The sequence below is a fragment of the Phalacrocorax aristotelis genome, chromosome 1, assembly GCF_949628215.1.
Source record: "Phalacrocorax aristotelis chromosome 1, bGulAri2.1, whole genome shotgun sequence".
Lineage (NCBI taxonomy): Eukaryota > Metazoa > Chordata > Aves > Suliformes > Phalacrocoracidae > Phalacrocorax > Phalacrocorax aristotelis.
This window is the reverse complement of record NC_134276.1, coordinates 21,851,089-21,865,518: the sequence shown is the minus strand read 5'-3', so window position 1 is coordinate 21,865,518 and position 14,430 is coordinate 21,851,089. Positions and strand designations below refer to the sequence as shown.

Sequence of the window (14,430 nt, the reverse complement as noted above, 5' to 3'; positions counted from 1 at the left end):
AAAACATGCTTGACTGACTCCCTGGAAAATGAAATTGAAGTGACTCAAGTCTTTTGACAAGTTAATAAATTGATTGCTTGTTTGGGATTATTTGGGGTTAAATCATAGAACACACATGATGGAAAAGCTTATTATATGTTTATACTTAATTGCGCTGAATGTATTACAAAAATGGAGAATTTAAGGAGACAAGTAAGAACAGTTACTTGTTCCTTACTTTGTTTAGGTTCAGTCAGCTTCTGACTCCTTTTGCTGCATTTTTTCCTTTTCATTATGGGTGTTCCAGAATACTTGATTTCCATCTTTTGTTGGTTTTCATCAGTTGTAACACTGCGCTCCCATAGCAGATGACCAAACAGATTCCTGATTAAAGACAGATTCCCACAAACTTAAAAGCTTGTTGATTTTACCCTTCTTCAGGGAAGCAGTCCAGATTCTGTGCTCACTAGTGCCATATTTCAAAAAACATAAGTTCCGTAGGCTGTTATTTCAGGCATTTTTTTTAATATAAAGAAATGTGCTTGTACAAGTCTGACTTCTAGATGCACGTATGTAGCCTCACCCTTGAAGTGCTTCCGTATCTCATTGTGATGTTAGCCATATCAACTGACTGTTTGATAACAGATAACTTCACAAGCATATTTCATTTATAGTTTCTTTGTTAGGTTTTTCTTCTCAGAAGCTATCTATTGTCTTTCTTTTGTGTTTGGATATGACCCTAGCTTTTCATCTTTCTCCCACATGATTCCATAGATGTACTGATTAGGGAAGATAAAGGATCTGACCTGCCATCCAGTGGAGTTACTGACAAGATTCCTGTTTGGACTAGTCTTTAATTAGAAAACATAATATACTTTTTTGTTTTTGTTTGAATTTGATTCTCTTGGCATTTGTTTCCATTTAGAAAAAAAACAACCACAAAGGCTTTATGAAACCTTTTTTTTTACGTTTTCTGAAGGGACCCCCTTTTACCCCTTTGATAATCTCCAAAATACAGAAATAGTCACAAATATGGATAGCAGGAACAATTAAAAAATGGGTGAACAATGCTTTGTCCAAGAGGCTTGTTTGGTTTTTTTTTTCCTTTAGAGAGGAAATACAGTTTGAGAAGAACTTGATTCCTCTGTCATTTTGGGTTGGCCACATGGCTCTTTCAGACCCTCTCCTTCCCAGGACTACATGGCATTAGGGATTCCAAATTTCTTTAAAGATATGTAAACCAGGTGTCCCTTCCAGGTTCGGTTGTATGGTTGCAGGTCTGAACAAGACTCAGGTGTGCACCATCCCTCCCTCTCTCCCTTGGCACTCCCTGGCTGGAAAGAAACCCAGGTGCATAGGCAGAAAGTGAACTGCAGTGTGAAAAGTACTGGGTTGGATGTTCTGGGAATGGAGAGCATGGAACATATCCTGCCATGCACTTCTGCAGTTTTGATGCAGTCACATTGTCCTTTGAGTCTCAGAAGAAGTCCTAGTCAAAATACCTGCGAAGTTGCATTCCTGATTTGTTAATGCTGCATTGCATGCAGACAGACATAGTCAGCCATGTGCACACGTGGTAATCAAACCACCTGAATCTGTAAATGAACATGCATTTGCTCCAGTGCAGTTGGAAAATTTGTTTTTCTGTGCCTCAAGTTATACTTCATGGAATGATTATGATTTGAAGAGGCTCTAAAAATCTTCAGATTATGATTGTATGTCTCTTTGAAAGTATAAGAAATATGCAAAAATCCTAAAAGGTGATGTTAATGGCAGCTATATGTTAACTCAAACTACATGGACCCAAAATAATTAGTGTTCCAAAGGGGCAGAGGCCAAATTTTGCCACAGGCTTTATTCTTCTCCCAGTTTTCAGTGATTGTAGGTTATAGCTAGCCATCTCTCAAAAGGGTGTGGTTAACCACAGTGCTGTAATGTGAAAGAAGACTTCAAAGCAGGGAAGATAAGCTGTGCAGTTGCCTTAGGCTTGGGAGAGACTGAGCTGAAATAGGAGTTGGGCTAAACATATAAAATACACTCCTAGTTTTTAAAACTGCAACCATCAGACCTTGTGGACATCTTACTAAATCATTTAGACTGAAGTGCTGAGTAGTTACAATATATCAAAGCTGATCATGCTTTGATATATTTTAATTGAGTTTAAAGGGAGACATGACCATTCTTAACACATCTGTGTAGAGTAAGAGGTTGAAACACGGAAATACCGTCGGTGTCTGTTTCTTTTGGAGCTGTCTACTCTAAAATCTGTAGTTATTTATTTCATAAGGGCATGATCATTTTACTACAGTAGGAGTTCTTCAGCAATGACGTCAGTTACTCTTCATCCTTTCCTTGCAAAAGCAAATTCTGCTAGTGTCTGCTTTTGATGTCAGTGTTGGGAAAATAGCAATGCAGTAGACCACTAATGCAAGAAATCTGAAATCTGTTTGCATTATCAAAAGTTGGAGCTACTGGAGCTACTGGCTAGGAGGTAATTTGACATCACTGTTGCCAAAATGGTTTTGAATTCTCCTTTGTATTTAAAACAAACCATGTGGAGTCTGAATGAATGCAATTTGTAACAAGTTTTGAGAGAGATTTGGTAAGACTGTATTCAGCTGCACTAAAATACATCCAAGTGTACTGTAGTTAATTATGCTTCTTTTATTCATTTTGTAATACCCAGGGTTGGAATGTTTTTGTTATAATTTGCCATTTTTATGTAAGAGGAAAATTAAATCTACTTGAAGATAATCCCAGCATCAATCTCTCATCTTCCCTGCTAATCATTATACTGTTAGCTTTTCTTCTTTTACAATGTATGGATAATCATAGTTTTAAGAATTGTCCACAGCAGAATAAATTTTAGCGTGTCGAAAGAATTGGCTAAACATCATCTGGGCTGGCTGTTTTTTATAAAGTTAGTGTTGGAAGGGAATATTGGAATATTGTATTTTGGGGCTTGGGGAGTGGTGGTTATGTCTATTATGTCCATCTTTATATACTGTCTATGCAGCATTACGGTCATCCCTTCGTATTGATACATGACAGAAGAGGGCATATTGACTATAGAAAAATGGTTCTTTTATATAGCCACATCTTAAAAACTGGAAGGAAGGAATAATTTCACTGACTTGAGATTTTTAGACCTCAGCTAGTCATCCAGGTTTCCTTTCTGGGATACAGGGAAAAGTAGGTTCTTCATAGGCACAGCTCTTCTCATCATAAATTAGACCTGACAAAAGGTCAGATGAGTGGCACCCATGAAGGTCTTCCTACTGCTCAGTCTGGAGAAATAGAGCCAGTTAGTTCAGATGTAAATGTCTGAGGCAAAAGGAGGCCAAAAAAAGGCAAAATGAGTTGCGCTGTTGGGACTGGACTGCTCCAACTGAGTTTGAGATGTAGTCATGCATGACAGTACGTGTTCCAGCAGGCTGCCATCCATGTCACCTTCTGAAGGCATGCTTTCCACTTCTGAGAAAACTGCAGGAAAATAATACGAGTTTGAACTGGAATTTTTCCAAGGTTGTTGAGGAGCAAATACGCCTGTCCCTCAGCCAGCCCACTCAGGAACCTGAGAGAGGGAGTCTTCAAGAGGCCATGGCTCTCTGGGGAGGTTAGATTAGTAGTTGGTATCTGGACACATCTGTTTCTGAGCCCAGCATATAGCAAGCCGTTTTTCATTGTGAACTAATTCCACATTGTGAAGTAATTCCACAGCAATTTTACTAACATTAGAGTAGATGTCAAGTTTACCAAGTTTTTGGAAATACTAATTCTGTTCTCTTTGATTTCGAAAATAGCTTGATGCAAATCTCATTTAACAGCATTTCAGTCAATCTGTATGTAGTACAGGATTTATTTTCCTTTTAGTGCTCAATATTAATCTACTGCGTCATGGCAGTTTGTGTTGATACTTGCAATGTGTTTAAATCAGATTTAAATGGGATTCTGTGATGTCTTAGCAAGAAAATTCTTTTTGGTTGCTCACACAAAATTACCTCAAGCTGGTCTGTTTCCTGGTGGGTTTTGAATCATTGTGTTGTAGTAAAAGATCCTGGTCTTTAGCAGCATGCAATTATAATTTCCACTGAAAGCAAATATTGTTGAGGATGTGAAAGAATATAAAATTACGCTCAGTAGGTACGTTGATCAGAAAGGGTAGAACAAGGTTATATTTGCATTGGCAGTTGTCAGAAAGAACAGATCACTTCAAAGTATGAAGATCAAATTTACATTATTTGGCAGCTATAGTGTTTTTTCTCTGGTACAAGTAATGCAGTAAATTTCCATATATAATCTTGAAAATGTTAATAACAGTGAAAAGACCAATATTAATGTAATATTTAGTGCAAAGAACCATCTGAAAATAATTTATAGGATATATTCTGATGCTTTCTAAAATCTGGGATTCTGGGGAGGAAGGTGTGAAATTTTCAGTTGGTCTGCTTATAGATTTACCTGACAAAGTACTTGAGCATGATTCTTCATTATGCTAATTTCCCTGCCTGTTATTCTGTAGCTATATGCTACAGCTAACATGCACTAATTGAAATTCTTAATAAAAAGTAAGTCCTGGTACTGTAAAAAAAGCAAAACTAAAACTGCAGTGCACTGAAAATGCATTTGTTTGGGTATGTTTCATGCCTTGTGAGACATTTTAGAGGTATGTGTACTTTAACTACTAGATTAACTGCTTTTAAGGTGTGTAACACTTTAAGAAAATACATTGTTTTTTCTGGCTCTGTCATACCTGAGGCTTGGCAGATACAGATCTAGATACCCACTCCATCACTGATTTATTCCAGTCGTTTGGAAATGATTGAGTCTATGGTTGCATTGCTTTAAAATGAATATATTTCCCTGCTCAAGCAAGATTATAATGATAAAAATCAGCTCACAGTCTTGAAACTTCTCAATTTTGTGATAATGTGTAACAGGTAGCGTGAAGAAATCAAATAATACCTATGCACTGTAACTGCAATTATTTCTTGATGAAGAAATATGATAGAAGTTTCTGTCATATTGTGACATTAAAATTTAGTTAGCAATAAGCATTATTATTGACAAAGCTTTCAAGGTCATAGTATTCTTGCTAAGAGTCTGTTGTCTTGGTTTTGTAGGTATGCTTCAGAAATCACCTTCAGTTGAAGATTTTGTGGATGCCCTTGTTTCAGACTTAGACCAGGACTTCGAGACCTTTATCATGGACTCATAAATATGTTCAACAGAACTGAATTATTTTATGGAAGAGAGCATACATCTAAATAATTGTGGACAAATTATTGTTGTGACTGGTTTTGGTTCTTGGTGAACACTTGTAAAAGTCTGAATGTTCATGTCGGTGGAACAGTAATAAATAATTTCATTGTATCACGTGGTTTCATTTGTGAAGGTGATGGCTTTCTGTTGCATAGGAGCTTTGGCATGGAATTTGAGAGAGCAAATCCTCTAGCGTGTACTGTTAGAAAATGTGATCTTGTAGGAACTGCTGGTTAAATGGGAATTGAACTCATCCTCAGGGTGGGTGGAGTGGTATGAGTGGTCTTTTGGTATGCACCCTGGATTCAGTATTAGGACATGTGTCATGACCCAGAACCGTTTGCATGGGTCTTTCTCACATGCTCATGGATACTCTTTATACTTGTTTAACCCTATTTCTTGCAGGAGTTCTGCACTGGGGAAAAGCAAATTGTGTTTGCAGCTGAGAGGGGAAATTGGAAAGAAAGATGAAGTGAAAAACTAGGAACTGTATTTGAAATAGGGAACAAAAAGATGGGAGAAGAAAAACTAGTCATAAAAGTAGGTGATGGAAAATGTTGAGGTGTGGAGGAAAGAGATATCTTGCAACACAAAAAGAGACAAAGGAGTAGAAAAGGTACCCCACAAATGTTTCCTAGTAGAGGATAACATGGAAAGTAGTCATGCTTTTGTAGCTGCGATGATCCAGTGGGTATATGTGTGGCCACGTTTGAAGTAAAAGTAGTATCTTTTGTTATATAAAGCCATTGAGCAGGTCTTCTTCAGGTTTGGAGCAGAAGTAGCAAACTTTAAAGCTAAATACAAAAGATGGACCGTTCATTGTGTCAGGTACATAAAATGGTTGGGAGGAGGAATGGAATTTACAAGGTGCCATAAAACTGGTATTGTTCAATTAGTAGTTTTTATCCAACAGTGTTAGAATTTTAGTTCCTGGGCTTATATTTTGGAGGTCTTTCACTGAGCTTCAGTACTCACAGGTCAGGAGTAGAGCAGTTGTTTCCTGAGGAGTGTTCTCCCATTAACTGGGCCCTTTTGTCCTTTTATCTGTTATCTGGGTGTGTTTGGTTTATTGTGTAGCAGCGGTTTACAGCTTTGCTCACATTACTTTAAGAGCTTTACTGGATGAAGTATATCACGTTTTGTGAATATGGATTTGCAGGCATTTTGATGATTCCATCACAGAGAACAATTATTGTGCAAATATGTTGACAAACTCTGCGGCTTAGGGACAGCCGGAATCTGTTCCCTGCATGTTTGTTATAGTTTCCTTTTAATGGTGAGTGGACAAGTGTTGGGGAGCTGTTTAAAGTACAGAAGGGCAGGTTTGAGGGGGACAAAATCATTCAAAACAGATGTTTTTCCAGGATAAGCTGGAGCAGTTTAAGGTTGCTCATCACAGTGGGCGATAAACAAGGGAAACACTACCAGTGGGGTTTTATTTTTCTCTTGAAGTAAATTACAAAATGGTACTTGAGTGCCTATTAAAAAAAAAAAGTGATTAATTTTTCTCTAGAGTAATGGCGTTGTCTTTTGGAGGTCCCCTGTAGGTTGTTGCAAAAGGTGTCGTACATGTCCTGCTCCATGCAAGTGCAGTGAGAGAAGCAAGAGAGGAAGAGAACCAAGGCTGTCTGCTGAGGGCAAATAGCTGGGAGAGAAGCATGTGAAGAATAAAGATAAAAGAAACTCAACTGGAAAAAGTGGTTGTTTGGGAAGGGATAAAGAAGAATAAGAGCTGATTGGATGACCGGGCCCTGCTTTTTAGCAGAATTTGTGCTATCAGGTATCATTTGATATTTTACCCTATTTTTTCACTTTGTTTTTGCGTGGTGGGAATTTGTCTTGTATGAATTGCACTGCCATTCTTTTAGAACTGAGTTTAAACATTTTCTGTATGTTTTGATTAAACAATAGCAGGCATATTTTCAGACGTGGCTTCTGTCTTGTACAACTGAAAGGCTACATTCAGTGTCTGCAGTTGGTCCCTACGAGGAAAGAATGAATGGTTTTGCTTAACAAACTAGGTGGGTGTTTTGCTGTAAGTTAAATGATTAAAAAAACCACAACAATGAAACAAAATTTACATTTAGGCGTGAGTAAAAACGCACTATGGTGATGGGAAGTTCTCGAAAGGATACAACAGCTCATGAACATAAATTTAACAACTCCTCGTAGAGTATTTAGTGGAAGGATGTTTTAAGGGGAATTCAAGGGTGTTGCCAAGGGAGCCTTGTGTTGTTTTTTGCCTGTTCTTTGCACTGAAGCAAGCTACCAGTAATGTTTATCTGGAGTTGGCACATGTTGAAAGCTTCATTGTGACAAAGAAGAACTTCGCAAAAGGAAATCCTAGTGCTGACACGGCCCTGTGAGCACTATGGTAAAGAAAATAAAGCATCATAATTGGCAGAATAAGCAAAGCATTTAAAATTAAGAGATTGCCTCTTTAATTTGAAATAAATTGATGTTGGTTCTAGAATGTAGATACTTTATCAAAATATATGTAGTAGTCACTGGTCGATGCCCATGGCTGCTGTTACTTCCTTAGTTCACTGTCTCGTTTGATCCTTCTGTAAACAACAGTCTTTTCCAGTTTTTCTCAGAGTGGCGTCAAACAACATCTTCCTAATACTAAAATCAGATATAGGCAAAGAAAGGAAGAAAATCTTGTATTTTGCCAGAGCACAGTGGACTTCAGCTTACTGCCAGAGATTCATAGCTCTTGGGACATTTGAAAAAGAAGGGAGCTGGTACAAAAGTAAATATAACTCAGACTGACAGCTTCAGGTGTTTTTGTGAAGAAACTCTGTTGACTCCACTGATTTTTTTTTATGAAATAACCTTTGAGGATTGAAGAGTAGACATGATTAAGCTTCTTGAGAACATATTATATCACCACTACGATGCTTACTACAGAAAGGGAAATATTATTCTAAACGACTTTTTTCTCTTTCTTGGTAGTTTCTAAAAATGCTTCCAGCTGTTCAAATGTCTGATGTTTTTTCCTTTCTTTTTTCTTTTTGAGAGACTTTAATTTTCCAGCAAATATGTGTACTTTCAGTAATGTGAGACCTCTCTTGTGACCAGCAGTGTAACTCTTCTTAAATGTAAAAACCACTGTAACCCTTTTCCAGCATTCTGTATTTTCCCACTGGGGCTGCTGAACCAGCTTTCCAAAAGTTGGTTTTATAATACTGTAACTCAGGGTCATGGTTCTAATCTGAAATTGTACTATGTTTTGGATTTTAGCTGCTATAGAAAATAAGTAGTGACCATCTTTGGAAGAAATTATACCCTTATGCAATCCTGAGGTAATAACATGTAATTAAGACATATCAGAAAAACACACGTGGATTACGTTTTGTAGTCTGAGGTGTCAGGTCTGCTTTTTTTCATGTTTGATGTGATTATTTTTCTGGTTCACTTAAGACAGACTGAAATATTGCTTAATGGTTGCTTTCTGGTGACATAAATGCAGCTGGTGCTCTCTAAACACCTTGCCGACAAAGATAAGAAGAGCAGAGGGCAGCAGTTAAGTGAAGAAGGCGGGGAAGAGAAGGGAAATAGAGCAAGGAAGAATTGAATATAGATTAGAAACCAGTCATGAAACAGGGTTGATATAGAAGCAAAAAACTTGGGGAGAGGAAAAGAGGACAACTGAGCACTGGAACACGTGTGAAGGATGGTGCTGGCGTTGACTGATCAGCCCTAGAAATGCACATCAAAACTGGACTATTTTCTCAAAAATATGCCCTCGTTCAGATTAATTCAGAAAAGCCCCGTAACCTTAGTTGTGCTAGGGGACAGCCGTCTTTTCTGGTGTCATGAGCTATGAATGAAGAGAGTGCCTTTGGAAGGAGGCTTTGCCATGGGAGTACCAAGTCCATGCTCGCTGGGTAACTGTCCTGCTGCCTGCTTCACGGCTAGGGAGGAATTCATGGGGAGCTGGAAAAGCGATGTGAGCCAAAGCATCTCCTCTGCTTGCTGTTAAGTGGGAGGCACTGTGCCCCTGCTATTTCAGATTGCTTCTGGGCAAAGTATTGGATATTTTCTGTTCCCAGAGCCAGGGTTTTATTTACATGGTGTTGGGAATGAGTTCAAGTGAGTGTTTTACTATGGCAGATTTGCAGTATACCAAAAGGGGAATATTACATTAAAATTAGAAGACCTAAAGAACTTGAAAATTGAAAATGCACGATTGCAGAAAGCAAGCACATGGATTTCCCTGGGAGAAGGACCGTGGGAGAACAGCTAGTGCGCTTGGGGAGGAGAAGGAAGGAGATAAAAGATAAGTATAAATCAGCACCAGCAGGACTGCCTGTCGGCCCTTCTGATCTTCCGCAGGCTGAAATTTGTTTACCTTTTAAGTCTGCTGCGGCTGCTCTTCAACAGATGGCTCTTTAAAAGGAGCGGTGTGGCACGCCGGAGCTGCACAGTTGTAGGAAATCGTTACGGCTTGTTCAGAGGAAGTATCCAAAAAATCTGTTAAAGACAAAATACTTAAACCAGAAGCAAAGTGCTGATAAAGATCTGACAGGATGACTAGCTGGTGCTCTGCTGGCATGTAGATTTAGAAACACAGAGGAAAGGGAGTGGGATGCCTCTTGCCGAGCAGTTGCCTATGAGCCTGTAGCCTCTAAGGCAACTTGTAGGTGGCTAAAGCTTGCCATTCCAGCTGGCTTCATGCTTGACAAGAAGAAACAGGCACCTTCAAAATGGGGCATACCCTACCTGTCTTAGGGTGGAATGAACCAGCTCTTGCACATGCCTTTTTGTTGCTCCAGTAACTATGGAGAGAGCACAGAGGGCTAGAATGTAAGTGTCAGGAGCGCTGATTTAAATTCAGAACATCTCAAAGCACCAAACTTCTCGTTTTTTTGATATTACCATTTTTCAGTCGTCAAATGCCACCATTGTTTGATTTTCCTGCCTGTCATATATGATCAAGTTTATACATTAATGACAATATCATGTAGTACAATATTAAAATAGTTGCAGAAGATGCTTTTAAATTTTCTTCAGGACATCTTGGGGTTTATGAGGTGGCCTTTGGCAGTTGTCCTTCAGACTCCTTACAGCCCCTTCACTTTACTCCTTAGACACCTCCAAATGGCTTCCTCTGCCTCTGCTCTTATCGCTGCAGTGGGACACGATCCAAGGAGGAGTAGGAGGAGGCAAGGGGTGATTTGGACAGTGACTCTGACCTGGTGATTGTCATCATGTCAGAGGAATATCAAAATGGCAGCGTGATAGGTGTTTCCCACCCTGCCCCCAGCTGCTACTGGCACGTGCTCATATAGCCTGAAGTGCATCTCATGCTTGAACAGCATTTCTCACTTGCCTTCCCTGCGCCACAGGAGATGAGTCTTGGGAGAGCTGGGCCTTGGGGAAATGACCCGAACATGACCCGCTGCGAAGGCGAAGCATTGCCAAGCCAGGGCAGGTTGGGATGGACGAGCCCCTTTAGGTTGCACGCCACAGGACAGCAGCTCCCCGTACACTGCAGGCAGCTGGACCTCATGAATAATACTAATTTGTCAAGCCGGTGTTTGAATATTGGCTTGTCCCATTAGCACAGTCAGAAGCCTGTATTTGGCTGCTGTTTGCAGCAGCCCTTAGTGTAAGGGTTGGGCAAGCTCATTGAGCTCCTCTAGCACATTTACAACAGGTTAGCAAGGCGGTTGTTAAAGTCTGTTTATTAATGGTACCCTTCAGGAGTAGTCACAAGGGCTCAGTCATAGCCTACTTTTAGTGTTCAAAATACATGTGAAAGAAAAAATGCTTATAAAGTCAGAAGGGGTTGCTGGTGTCACGTAGTGCACACTCCTACCAACCCCACTTTTCTTCCTCATGAAGGCGGAATCAAGTTAACTCACTTTGTGGCCCTGAGCCAAGTCCTCATCCAGGATAAATTTCCATAGCTCAAATGAAGTTATTAAAGACCTATGTTATTTATACCTGTTGATCATTTTCCCCCAAGGTCATTTGACAGGCATTCCAACTCCTGGTAGCTGAGCCCCAGCATCTGCTCTCGGCAGCCATGCGCCACATGGAGACAGCTATTGACGGCCTGGGAGGAAATTAGTATCTTCAGCTTTGAACAGCTGATAATGCTGGAGTCCAGAAGTGATCGCATTTCTTCACATGGATTTTAGAAATTAAAAAGGCAGCAAAATTGCCTTGAATGTCTTGGCTTATGATGCTTGTCTTGACATACAGATGTGCTCAGTTGTCTACGCTTCAGTTCCCAGAAGAATACAGTTGTAACAAAGTCGTTTTATAAGAGAGCCCTGGGGGAATACAAGTGACATAGCAACTTTTATAACATACTAAAGTTTCTATAAAACTAATTATATGTGTTATCAAAATGATTCATGCTAGCCATAGTAAACCCCATTCGTTACAAATGAGAGTTGAAATTACAGTTCACCGTCTCTTAACATTTGCGCTAATAGCACGCACTGTCAGGGTGGGGTTGAAAAAGGAATTCCCAAAGAGCTGGAGATGTAATTGCATGCTATTAGGGTCTGTAACCCAATTCAGCTGTCACAGACCAGAGAAGTTCCAACCAGACCTGGTTCCTCACCATCCTGGCAAATTTCCTTGTTTTTCTGTAAGTTTAATTTGTTGTCTTGCCCCGATGCCTGCCCAGCAAATGTGGCCTTCATACATTGAGAAGTGCCGTGTGTCTGTAGGTATCGCTCTTGCTGAAACTATTTAACATTGAAGGGCTTTTGCAAAACAGTGCTGAATTGCTGGCGGTGTTTTCCCTAAATAGGGATTTAGATAACTTGTTCTACTTAATCAAATTAGTTATCTTTGATTCAATCTGGTGTTTAAGCCAAATTCCCAGGGCAAGGTGGTTTTAGTAGTTTGTTCGCTTTGTAATCTCCATTTTCCAGGAAAATCTGCTTTTATTTTTTTTCTTTGGTTTCTGACTTGTCTCAAAATGTGTGTGAAAAACATTATGTAGGGTGGCTGAGTACAGGGAAATAGCTAATTTAACATTCAGTTTCTTACTCTGTGAGCTATTCTACTTTCCACGCCTTTCCCTTGGTCTGTCAGAAGAATCTGTTCAGCTGGTCTGAAGCCTGTGTCTGGCTGGGTTTATTTTGATTTCTTTTCATCTTCCCTGCTTCATGTTTGTTTCTCATCCCATCTTGCACCTCCAGCTTTATCTGCTTCATTTGGCAAAAAAGACATTTCACAGACTAAAATGGTCAGCAAAAGCTAAACACTTTTCTAACTCGTTTCTGTGTGTTGGGAGCCTTTGTGCCCGCTGAAGACACCTCAGAGCCCAGTCACCCCACCCTACATAACAGGTCCCTTTGGTGTAACCTGTTCAGCAGTGCAGGACTTGTTTAAATAAACTGGACCCTTGAGCTTTTCTCTTACGTTTTCATTATTCACCTTGGTTTTTGGGCTGGAGAGGTGAGGCTGTGTGCCTTGGATTGACGTTGGGACCAGGGAAGGTGACAGTCTGAGCTCAGATTATCCTCGGCAAGAGACCTCTTTGGTGCTCCAGCTCTGCGTAGAAGATCCATTGGTGCTCTTAGTCAACCAAAGGACACACATGTATATGTTTTATTAGCTCTGGTCCTCTGAAAAAGTGTTTAAGGGCTAAAGTTGTCATGGTGCTTCTGTGACTTCTTGAGAGGCTTTGGTAAAAGTGAGAGCCACGTGGATAGCTTTTTTATTAATCAAGTTCTGAAACAGCAGTCGCAGTATGTACGTGGAAATGGGAGACATATGAAGTTGGAGCTGGTGGTTTGTCTGACGCCCCAGAACTGTATTTTGTCTCCCCCTCAATGTTGGGGCAAATGATGGGATGGGTGAAAGGTTTTGGTTTTCTGCATATTGGAGAAAAGTCTTTGTTGTGCCCAATCATCTGAGCCAGCTTTGGGCCCTCCCTTTTATACTGCTGCTGCTTCTCACCACCCTCCACTGACCTGAAACCTGTATTTCAGTGATCTTTTAGGTTAGGTTTGATGTGGGTTTTTGTTTTCTTTCAGAATCCATTCAGAGGACCTAAGTTCTCTCTACCCAGGAATACCCCAAGTGCAGGAAATCCCCCAGCTCAATCAACCCCATTTATGCTGACTTACCGTAGAGAGGAATCCCATCAGGATTCAGGGTGCAGGGTGCTGGTCTCCAGCCCCACCACCCTGTTGGCGAGGCTAACGCTGTGAGAGAGAAACTCTGTCTCTGTGGTCAACTCGTTGTCCCACCTTTTATTTGCTTTTTTCTACCTACACCATAAATCCTGCACCCTCCTATGCATTGCTACTCGTACAAATACTAACGCAAAGGTAGGCAAGTGTCCAGCAGGGTCGGCATGCATCTGTCTGTAATCCCTCTCTTTGTTAGTACTGCCCTAATGCTGCAAATGCTATTTAAAAAATTAAACAAGCAATGTGCAGAACATCAGAGAAATTTTAACCAGTGTTCTGACTTCAATAAATGCTGGGGACATTCAGTTCAGAAGTAGCCCAGAAACTAGGAGGTTGGTGTCTTATGTATTGTAATGGGGCTTCAGAGAGCCCCAGGTTTGCACTTCAAAATGTTTGGGAGGATCTAGTGTTGATATTTGATTGTGAGGATACTGTGGATGCTGTTATATGACAACTATTTGATGTGTATTAAGTTCAGTGCTTGATGGAGCAAGGTACAATCCCATTTTTATGAAAGCATGTGGGACTGTGTGCATTTTAATTTGCAGCCAAAAACTGTGAGGATGGGTGAAATTCACTGGAATTATTTCCATCTGAGTAATGGAAAAGGTACTTTTTTATCAGTATTTGTACATCGGTAAAATATGAGGTTTTCTTAAAATTGAATTTTTGTCAACTATTTTTGTAAAAATGATAGGTCAGTTGATTCTTTTTTTCTTCCTTCTTTTTTTTTTTCCCTGAAATGTATCCTAACTCTTCGTTGGCACTTAACATTTTTTGCAGATTTCCCACTGCAGCCAACCCCATCTGAATCTGCAGAAAGGGAACCTCAGCAGCCTTACGGTGACCAAGCTGCGCCGTATCTACCTGTGCAGGGCTAGACGATAGGCTACACCTGCGGATGGCCTGTTTATATGAGCGGACATTTCCAAGTCCCAGCAGAATGGCATGATGGACCAGGTGAAGGTGTGCTGCAAGCCGGACTTGCCCCACAGGCTGTGCGGACGTCGGCGCAGCTGCCCCG

General features: G+C 40.3%; 1 protein-coding gene across 2 annotated transcripts in view; it reads left to right on the top strand.

Annotated features, from left to right (window-relative positions):
• MIPEP (mitochondrial intermediate peptidase) overlaps positions 1 to 5,352 on the top strand; it is a 78,677-nt gene extending 73,325 nt beyond the window's left edge. For both annotated transcript variants that reach the window (XM_075083734.1, XM_075083744.1), the window contains exon 19: positions 5,103 to 5,352. In XM_075083734.1, coding sequence (XP_074939835.1) covers positions 5,103 to 5,197 — 95 coding nt within the window. In that variant the 3' untranslated portion in view covers positions 5,198 to 5,352. The remainder of the gene's footprint in view (positions 1 to 5,102) is intronic.
• Positions 5,353 to 14,430: the final 9,078 nt, after the last annotated feature.